This window comes from Cricetulus griseus, assembly GCF_003668045.3.
Source record: "Cricetulus griseus strain 17A/GY chromosome 1 unlocalized genomic scaffold, alternate assembly CriGri-PICRH-1.0 chr1_0, whole genome shotgun sequence".
Classification (NCBI taxonomy): Eukaryota; Metazoa; Chordata; class Mammalia; order Rodentia; family Cricetidae; genus Cricetulus; species Cricetulus griseus.
Window position 1 is genome coordinate 179,307,563 of NW_023276806.1, and position 11,403 is coordinate 179,318,965.

The 11,403-nt window shown below is 40.2% G+C and overlaps 1 protein-coding gene across 1 annotated transcript; it reads right to left on the reverse strand.

Moving 5' to 3' along the window:
• Positions 1-5,024: 5,024 nt before the first annotated feature.
• On the reverse strand, positions 5,025-7,916 carry LOC100758281 (pre-mRNA-splicing regulator WTAP-like). Its single transcript, XM_027393497.2, is given in 3 exon segments — positions 5,025-5,893; positions 7,466-7,739; positions 7,742-7,916. Coding segments are annotated over 3 exon segments (1,188 nt in total). The 3' UTR covers positions 5,025-5,154.
• Between the last annotated feature and the right edge of the window lie 3,487 nt (positions 7,917-11,403).

Consider the following 11,403-nt stretch of genomic DNA (forward strand, 5'->3'; position numbering starts at 1 on the left):
TAACCCAATTTACCTTTTCTAGTCAGCTGCTGGCTGACGTCTTCCTATTTTATATTACAAATATCAGTTTCCTATTTCTATAATTATATACAGTTTTATTCCTGATTTAATTCTGCTCACTCACTGTACTCTTTCTTTTTTTCCTGTGGGCTTTTTCCTGTGGGCTTTTTCCTGTGGGCTTTTTCCTGTGGGCCACTTCTTTCTTCTTTTTCCTGTGGGCTTCTTCTCCGAGACGTTTGCCTGCGACAACTATCTCTTCGAAGTGTCCATGCCTCTGCCTTGTCCATTGCTTCTTTGGTGTCCCTTTCTTCGTGGTGTCCATGGCTTCTTCCCCTGTTCTCAGGCCCCATGTTTGGGTGTCATTTTGTCGTGGCTCGGCATGTCTCAGCCCCAAGCCACGGACGCCATGAGGTTTGGCCTGAGTCGAGGAGCATGGACTTGAAAAATCCTAGCAACCCAACAGCAATAAAGACCAAACACAGGCATCTTGTCATCTTTAGAGAGCTCTCAGTTCCATGTTGCAAAAACTGGAGTCTTTCCTTTATTCAGCATCTTCCTGGCTGTTTCCTAACCATGCTTCCCTGACCCTGAAGCCATTTCTCTTCTCCAGTCAACCCATCTCTGCTAGATGGCTCCTAACTCTCTCTGTCTTCTCTTTATACTTACAGACCTAGCCCTTCACCCAGGTGCAGGCCTATTCAAATGCTTAGTCCTGTAGAGGGGACATTTCCCACTGAGGCCATGCTATTCAATAGCAAATCAGTTAGCATCCACAATTCAATGCAGAGTGGCACTTCTGGTTACTGGAACTGCTGGCTCCCAACATATATGAATATTAGGCATAGAGCAAAGGATTACTAGCCTACAATCCACACCACCAGAGAAACTAGGAAACCAGAAGGATCCCAAGAGAAGAATGCATGCACTCCCTGAAGAAGGAAAGGGGGACAAGAACCCCTCAGCAAATTGGGAGCATGGGGGGGAGAGGAAGAGGTTGGAAAGAGGAGAAGTGGAGGGGGGAGAAGAATAGGAGAGATCAGGAGGACTGAGACAGGGGAGGAATAGAGGAGGGCAAGAAAGGAGATGCATTGATAGATGGAGACAGTACAGGTTTGGAGAGAGGTCTGGCATTGGGGAAATGTTAGGGGATCCACAGGAATGACCCCAACTAAGACTATAAACATTGGGCGAGAGGCTGCCTTTGATGCCCTTTCCCTATAATGAGATTGATGTCTTCCTTGGTTGCCATTCCTAAAGCCTTCATCCAGTAGCTGATCAAAGCAGAAACAGGCACCCACAGATAAACACTGAGCCATACTCCTGGAATCCAGTTGTGGAGAGGGACAAGGGATGAGCAAAGGAGCCAAGACTGTGCTGGAGAAACCTGCAGAAACAGTTGACCTGACCTAGTGAGAGCACAGAGACCTTAGTCTTAAAGCTGGGGAAGCAGCATTGAACTGACCCAAGCCTTCTGAATGTGGGTGCCAGCTAGAAGACCTGAGCAGTTTTTATCCTTAGAGCACAAATAGACTTTTGGGATCACATTCCTTATGGAGGAATACTATTGCAGCCCAGATACATGAAATGTATCCCTAAATGATGTGATGGACTTTGATGGTCCCCCATGGAGGGCCTTATTGTCCTTGGGGATTGGTTGCTGGGGGTCAGTGGGTGGCATGGAAGGATGAGAGTTCGAGGGAATGGGGAGATGATATGTAAAATAAGATTGTTTCTAAAATAAAAATTAAAAAGTTGCTAAACCAGTATTATTCTACCCCCCAAAATTTTACTTAAGAATGTATTTAGCATATATTTAGAATATGTAAAAATGAAGCATATTAGATGTTTAATTTAATTTTATAAATCTATATTTAGAAATACATATGTAGATGTGTATGTTAATATGTACATAGGTGTGTATGTGTCTGTTTATCAAAATGTGTGTGGGCATGAGTGTACATTTGTGCATGTGTGTGAGTGTATGAAGATGAAGGAAGAAGAGAACCTAGGATGCCATTTGCTCGTGAACTCCAGGAACTTTCTTTGAAACAGGATCTCTCACAAGTCAGGAGCTTGCCAATGAAGCTAGGCTGGCTGGCTAACAAGTGTGAGGGACAATCCTGCCTCTGCTCCTTAGCCCTAGGGCTATAAACACCACCAACACAGGACTTTCATGTGAATTATAGAGATCCCACTCATGTCTCACACCTATGTGTCAACATTTTGCTAACTAACTGAGGTCTTTCCTCAGCCCCATGGAAGCTTTTAAAACTATGATATCTAGTGTGTGTGTGTGTGTGTGTGTGTGTGTGTGTGTGTGTGTGTATGTGTGTGTGTGTGTGTGTTGTGCATGAGTACATGTACTCTGGTGGTTGTCAGAAGAAAGCAAAGGGAGATTGGTCTCTGAATCTACTAAGTAGATCTGGTGGTTGAACTCAGTTAGTCAGGCTTGGTATCAAGTGCCTTTATTCATGAGGTATCTCATTGGCCCCTTTGCTTTATGCTTCTCTATCTCAAAGCTTGCTTTTATAACAATTTTTAATTATCTTGGAGATTATAATAGATATTGTAGATTATTTATTATTTCATTTTCATTCTCAGTGAGAATAAAGGTTTGGGGCTTTTTTTGTAAATAATATTATCAAGCTAAGAAATAGAACAGATGCCTATAATAATAGCTGGATTCTTCTCCCAGTCAGCTACAATGTGAGTAAATGTAAAGACACCTCCAACTCCAATGATTCAAAGCTGTATGAACTCAGGGTTGTAATGAGTTCACTAGACCCAAGATAAATGATAAACACGTGTTTTATTGGGGAACAACTTACACAGATAATAATAAAGAAAATTTGCAGGTTTCTCTGCTCCAGAGGATGCAGTCTCTGTTCTCCAGATCTGATCTGAGGCTAGAGAGAGAGAGAGAGAGAGAGAGAGAGAGAGAGAGAGAGAGAGAGAGAGAGAGACCACCCCTCCACACCCACTTCCCTGCATTCTGGTTCTTTCAGCACCTGAAGCCATGACCAAAGGAGTGTGGCCACTAACACAAATACACTGGCAAGGCCAGATACGACTACAGTCAAGTCATTGCATTCCTGCCAGGACGGAGTGAAATCCCCAGAAACTGTACACAAAACAAATATTTCCTTCCTTAAAAAGGGAATCTAAGAAAACTCAGATGGACATCCTGCTGCAAAGCACAGAGTAAGCAATGGTAAATCAAGACTCAAGTTGGAAACTATATCACTGTATAGGAGAGAAATTACTTGGGCTTAAGTGAGGCACCTAAGACAGAAATATGGAGGAATGGCTTGATTTGAAGGTAGAAACTATTGAATTAAAACGTCTGTTATCTGTTTGACGACCTTCACCTACTAACATATAAAAAAGTGAAGAGTATTTAATGTTCATCAAAAATATCATGAGCTTTATTTTAGCATAACAGTCTGTAGTGAAAACATTCTTTTTTGTCTTATTTGGGTATAATAATAATTTTTTATTAGAAAAAATGTGTCCTTGTATCTTATTTGCATGATAGCTGACTGAGAGCAGAGTTTGGCCACTAATAAATTCATCTGTTCTATTAATATTAGGAGAGATTATTGTGAATTCTATGCATTCATTTTGAAAGCTATAACGATAGACATTTGAAAACAAACCTAAAATTGTAGAATTTTCAGGTATTCTGTCATTAGAAAAAATAGAAAACCATTTACCAGGGTTATTATGAAACTATGTGGGAGTTGGCACTAAATATACAGGGGATTATTAGTCCCTGAGTGAAGAACCACAGGGCAGACAGAATTCCCTAGGGGGTAACACTCAAAAGGTTAATGAAGTACAAATGAACTTACATATAAGGCAAGCAAGAAAAACTGGAAAGAATAAATGCCACATCACAAATGTGACTCAGTTTTGAAAGACAAAGTATCAATATAAGGAATTGGCTATGTAACCACAGAGCTGTTAGAATAGTAGATTAGTGTCCCAAGTCCAGTTGAAGACAAAGACAAGATTTTGCACATGAAAAGTACTATACACTCTTCTTTTGGGCCAACAGGTAGACTAATTTTACTTTTTGTTGGGCATTTTTGTCCCTGGACTCTACAATTTCAACACTTTTGATATGTGCTAAATCATAGCTTATAAATTTCAAATGCTTTGCACTGTACAGGTGATAGATAAATATTTATTTATTTAGACATATCTAAAGGTATACAGTCTAATGTAAACCACTTCAGGCAGGATTATGGGACAAGGGCCAAATCAGCCACATTCTTGGCCAAAATATCACAAGAATGATATCTATCCCAATTGATTCTTCTTGAAGATTCTTGAGCTAGGCCTCCATAGTTAGTTCACATTTCTCTCAGCACTGTTGTCTTTCAAGCTTCTACTTGGATGTACCATTCACTTTCCTAGACCAAAGTCCCAAAGTCTTCCATATCCTTCTAAAGCCAGGCTTGTTACAGCAATAGCACACTCCTTGGTACCAACTTTACCATAGTTATTTTTTTTCATAATAAAGATTTTTTATTTAGGTTTGGTCAGTACAGGTGAGATATACTGGAGTCACAGGGCAATATGCATTAACAGGAGGACACAACAGTTCATAAAAACTTAGTAACTATGCACACAGATTTCTTAAACATTCAGTCACCTAAAGATGAAAGCACAGATGGTGGAAAAACTTTATCTAACACTGAAACTACTATAGGACTCCAAGTCCAACTTTTTAGTGATAAAAACTACTGTACTGGACAAACTTGGCATTCATAACCCACATCTACTCTAACAAGCCTGAATGGTGCATAAGTCTATAACAGCATGAAGAAGAATGCCCTTACGCAACCCAGCTTCTAGATAGACACAGATTTATACAGACATCATTGTTATAGATTCCCATTTACAGCTTCACATTAACTCATATGAAAATAACTTCACCCTACACAAAATGTTCTTTTAGCAATGTTCAAAGTAATTAACTGTTAAGATTTTCAAAGTGGCAGAGGTATTGAAGCAATAAAAAAAAAGAAAAAAAAGGAACCAAACAAAAACACACCCACAAAAAGGCAAATTGTGACAAAAGTATGCATTAATTTTACAGTATCCTCTCCCAAATTAAATGACACTGCATAAAAATTTGCTGGAAAAATATTACAAAACTGAACCCTGTACATTTACACTTGAGTCCAAGCCATTCTGAATGTGGCGGGAACCCACAGTTCGATTACTTTTCCCACTGACTGCTTTCTCCTCTTGAGAGTCATGACTGGAGTCTGTGTCATTTGAGTGATGTGTGAGAAAGTTTTCACTGCCCGTGGGAGAGTCTACACTTTCATGCCCTGCACTGAGTGGGTTTATATAACTACTACATCCTCTGACAGTTCTCTCCTCTGAGCTGTTGGAGGCCTTATTACCATTCCCTGAAGAAGAAGGAAAGTCATCCTCAGTTGTGTTCCCCTCCCCGTGAAATCCAGACCCAGATGTCCGCTGGAGGGAGGAACTGCCATTACTTGGTCCATTTGCCAGAAGACTGCAGTCTTTGCTTGTGGCCTCTGCCTGATCTATGGGTTCAGAAGATGTAGTCCTGCTGGTACTTGGGCCTGAAGCTAGAGACTGCTGCTGCTGGTACTGCGCCAACTGCTGTCGTGTCTCCTTCAATTGTTGCTGAAGAACTAGAATGGTGCTCTGCATACCCTCTACTTCTTCGTCAAGTTGAATGATGAAGTCATTCAGTTCATCCTGACTGCTTTTAAGCTCCTCACTATATTTCTTCTGCAAAGCCAACTCTGCTTCAAGCTGTGCAATACAGTCCTGGGTCAGCTGCCTTCCAAGCTCCTGGTTCTCCTGGATAAGCATTCGACACTTCGCCATTAACTTTTTGCCTGTTTGGAATTGATTTGAACGATTAAGAGAGAACTTAAGTCACCCTTGTTAAAACTGCACTTAAACGCTGGAACAAGCTGGAACATTTATCTTCTACTCATCTCAGACTCCATTATCACCAAGCGAAAATTCAAACTGGTGACTTATAGATGGGGGGAAAAAATTCACCTCCAGGATTAGATGGAAGCATGAAGAATATAATGCCTCAATTATCTAAGTGAGCAATGAGTTTGCTAGAATGATCACTATACCTTTTTAAAATTCACAGAAAGTCTCACATGGGCCAGCCCAGAGATCTAACACATTATTTCCACAATCTTCTGGCAGGTACCTTGTGAGACTGTCCCACATTATGCTCTACTGCAATATCCTGGGCCACATGCCAAGTCTCCTTGTCTTTTATACCACCTGGAATAAAGTCTTTCAAACGAGACAGCCTTTTCCTTCACTTTGAAAAGCACACAATAATTTTTCCAAAGTGTTGATCTGCTCTCCACAGCCCCCCAAATAAAATATTAAGAGCACAACAAAATTATCAGAGTATTCCTTGAATTTAAAAAAAAATATTTCAAGGCACATTTAATTTAATATCAAGAATTCGATACAAAAGGCCCAAATACAATGAAGGAACGCATTCCCCCATTTAACACCAACGACAATGCTGTTTAACATGTGCCTGCTGAATGAGATGAGGGTTTACTAAATAACGGCAGTCTCATCACAGCCAATACCTTATACAATCTAGTTGTAAAATGAATGCTTCAAACAGTTTAAACCTGAAGTGTGAGACCACACCTTCATGTTTGTACAATCCTCGGTAAAGATTATCTACAGTTTCCACAACCATTCAAAGAACAAACCATTGATAAAAAACCACATAGATTTAAGGCTCCATTATGTAATATAGAGCTCAGAGCTAATGGATAAATATATGCACTACTTGTACTGGTAGCTATGATTTGATTGTCTCATGGCTATTAGAAGTTGGTTCTTAGCACGTAAACCCTTTAAAGGCAAAATTTACCTCATTTGAGTTTTGACCCAGTAGTTCAATAGTCATGAAGTCCACAGTCTTATTGGCATAACTGATGTACAGTGTCTCTAAGTCACTATGCTCAAGGTTAAGAGCGATGTGTATTCCATTTTTACATTTTAGTGGAATTTTACATGTTCAATTCATAATTTAAAACCTCTAGGTTTTCAATCCTCCAAACTGTCTGAACAGTGTGCCACAGACTTAAGACTTCTGTTTTCCCCTCTATTTTCTTCAAACAGAAACATTTCTCAAAATGTCTACATGTTCTAGAAGGGGAATTTGTCGGAGGTGGCCTCTTCTTCGGAATAGTCCGACGGCATCAGGTCTCTGAAGCAAGGGGAAGCGGGAAGAGAGAAGCCGAAACACAAGGTTCACCTGTAAGTTTTACATTAACCATTACAAGCTGGACAGTATAAGAATGTGGCTTTTTTGTCTCAAAAAGTCTGAGTCTTGGAGTGGAAACGAGTACTTGGTTGTCCCACCACAGCTTTCTCGAGGTGGGTCTGTCAGGGAAGTCTTGACTGGGGAGTATGATTTGTTTACCTATCAGGAGTAAACTTCCAGGCACTCAGTTCATTTTGGGCTTGTTGACGTTTGTCTTCAGTCTGTTCCAGTTCACCTTTCATTTTTAGGAAAAACAAGTTGATCGCTGGGTCTACCATTGTTGATCTCAGTTGGGCGACACTCGGCTGCTGGACTTGCTTGAGGTACTGGATTTGAGTAGTATACTCTTGCATTTCCTGTTCCTTGGTTGCTAATCGCTTGACCAGAATGTTTTCCCTTCGTGCAGACTCCTGCTGTTGCTGCTTTAATTTTCTTCAGATTCCCGTAAGCCAGTCACATCATTTGAATTAAGATCTGTGTATTTTCCCTCCAAAGCTTGAACATACGCTTGATATTGTGTCCATCTTAGAATTAACTCATCCCGTGCCATAACTTTGAAGTCTGTTTCACTCAAATGGACCTTTTTAGGAAGAGGTTCTACGTTGGTCATCTTGCCTCTCGGGCACGGCCTCGGTCACCCCACCGGGCGCCTCCGGCGAGGAGGGGAGGCGAGGGGAGTCCAGCTGGTCCACTCTGAGCCCTCGGGGTATGGAGGAGCCCTGCAGCCAGCCACCGCAACCCAGGTCGCCCTCCGCGTCCCGGTACCTGCCCCGTGGGGGCTCTGCAAGCACAGCCGGGCCGGGGAGGGAAGCCCATAGTTATTTTTATAACACTGTGATAAAGCTGTGACCAAAGCAACTCATAAATGGCAGGTTTGTTTGGGTCTTAAACTTCCAAGTGGTTAGAAGTTAATCACAACCACGGCAGGGCACAGCAGAAGGCAAGCAGGCATGGTGCTGGAGCAGAAGCTGAGAACTCCTTTCATGCCGCAAACAAGGAGCTGATGCATACCGGCAATGATGGGAGTCTTTTTGAAATCGTAAGTCAGCTCCTAGTGACACATCTTCTCCAACAATGCCAACTCTGTAATCCTTCTCAAACAGTTCCACAAACTGAGGAGTAAGTATTTAAACATATGAGCCTGTGGGGGTAATGATCATTCAAGTTATCATGTATGTGTGTGGGGGGGGGTGGGAGAAATAGAGGGTGTGGAGTGGAAGGAAGTGGACAGGGGCAGGAGGTGATCATGTAGCAAAAGGTGAATACACACATCAACATGAGGATGAATGACTTTTCATGCTGCATGTGAAACATGCTCACCATGTACTAGTCAGCATCTTTTCTGTTCTCAATGAATCAGACATCTGTGTAATCATAAGTTAGAGCAAATCCATTACTCATAATCAGCAAGGGACAAGGAAAGTAAAGGATTCATTATCACCTAATCCTCCAGGTTCTGAGAAGTTGCCAGGGTTGGACATAATCTTATCCTTTCATTTTCTGCTTGCACTGAAACGCAGTGAACTCATACTAGAATAACAGGAAATAACATGCTAGATATCTGAAAGAAATCCAGTACTAAGGAAAAGACAGAGCCTGGGATCTTTAAACCTGTTTCTTTCTTAGTGTTTCATTCCCTGTATCCTGACTATTCTACAATTATTTTTGAGAGTTACAAAAGAGAAAGCAAGGTGACAGAAGTGAGTTCAATGATCTATAGACAAAAGATATCACTAAGATGTACTTAAAACATAATATTAAAATTTAAGAGGAGGGTACAAGCAATTTGTATGTTCCTGTGGCTACAGACCAAGCAAACATGGACAGTTAAGTAGATATCTACGTGTTCAATTAGTTGAGCTTACAAGGAACAGTGACACACAGAAGGTAATACTTTCCATCTGATATCAGAAGACCACATGCATGTGGCAGTCACACTTCTAGCAATGAACTTAAAATTGGGGAGTAAGATAGAACAAAATGTTTACATTGTATAAGGCACCCTGTGCTGATTGACTAACCTTAAATGATTATATGTTCAAGAAAGAAAGAGGCTTGAAGAACATTAATTCAATGTTATTTTTTTAAAACATTTTTTATATTATTTCCTTTAAAAATTGTGTTTATCTCTGTGTGTGGTGTATTCAATGTGTGTGTGTGTGTGTGTGTGTGTGTGTGTGTGTGCCTGCACTTATGTGCACACGTGGAGGCCAGTGATTGATTACAAGTGTTTTTCTCTATACTATTCCCCTTAGATAAAGTCTTCCCCTGAACCCAGAGCTCAGTACTTTGGCTAGACTTGCTGGCTGATGAGCCCTGGGACCTACCTTTCTGCTCACTACTGCCAATAAATGCTTTAGGTGCCAATGTAGAAATTTTTCTTCAATGAAAGTATGGAAAGATGGTGGGTACACCTGTCCTCTTAGCTAGTGTGAGCAGTTGTTTGCCATGGTATGCAACCCAAATCTTTACCAGAAAATGGGACATGTAGCTCAAAGACAGCAACTTTAAGTGATGTTCCTAATTATCTTTCACAGGTATAATAGAATGTAGAGGTATAGAATGGCCAGGCAAGATTTTACCACTATTCAGTTAGATGTATTTTGCTTTCCTTCAGCACTAGTGGTCACACTCACATCTGGTTTTACTCTCACCATCAGATTCAATTTTCACGCGTAACAGACATGAGTATAACGTACTGAATCCACGTGCAATCCCAGAAAGTAGCTTTTCACTGAATAGTGATAATACTGATGGTGCTCTATTATATCTTGGCTGATTTTTATCTATTTCAGATGTCAGCACTGCTTTGTGATTTGTTTTTCACAAAACAGCAATCACTCAAAGACAGTTTCATGTTATTGGTCTCTCAATAGACTAAAACAGTGGCTCTCAACCTTCTTAATGCTGCAACTCTTTTATATAGTTCCTCAGGCTGTGCCAACCCCCCACAACTATAAATTACTGTCATTGCTACTTCATAACTAAGTTTACTACTGTTATGAATCATAATGTAAATATCCAGAATACAATGCCCCAAATCGTGACCCACAGGTTGAGAATCACTGCACTGAAAGATAAATTGAAGTATTTCTATCAGTAGTGACTGAATAAACTCTATACTGCTGAATGAATTGTCTATATTGGAGGCCATAAATGACCTTTCTGAAGAGGTTTCTGTAGTAAAACTGTTCCTTTTCAATCAAAGTATAACTATGCCCCTAACCAAGAAATTTTACCTACCATAATCCAAAATCTACATAGAAAAATTTTAAATTCTTGGAGAAAAAAAGACACTGATTTCCTTCTTTTTCCATTCCGTCTATCATAAAATTACTTTTTAAAGTAAATAAGTTGAGTTTTATGCTGCATACAGTGCAATGCCATTTGAAATTAGATTTTCTAAACATTGTCAAATGTAGGCTGAATCTCAGTCATTCCCTTTGCGGCAGAAACAACAACTAAGAAAGTATAAAACTTAATACATCTTTAAGATTTTCTTTCTTGGAATTGCATGACTACTTAATATACAGTTTAGCATTTAAATAAATTTAGTGTTAACTTTAAATCCTATGTCATCAATTCAAAACACTTCCCTTGGGGTCCTGGCATATAACTCATTGTGGAGCACTTGCCTAGCACTTACAAAGATGGGCATTGGAGGGAGGGACATTTAATCTATTGTTTATAATGAAAAATCTCCTTTTCTCTATAATTGCAAATCTGAATTAATGCAGATATGTATTGCAGCCTTAGGAGGAGCAGAAGTTGACAGAGCATATTGCAAATGTGGTTATTTTTCTGCCTTAAGGAAACACACTTACCATGTGCTCTTAAAGATTAAAGACATCAGGGAAGCTGAGAAAGCAGTATGCGGGAGATATTATAATCAGTCCCTCCCAGACTGTAACTGATGGGCGCAAACAATCAAAGTACCAAACAAAACAAAGCAACACAACAACGAAAACGACAAAGCCAAAACCTCAAGGTTGATGTAGATTTTTCTGAATGGTTCTTGGAAGTGCTAAGATGTCATCTCTTATTGCATCAAATGCCATGAATAACTATTCCTTAAAACTGCCTTGAGTGCATTTCAT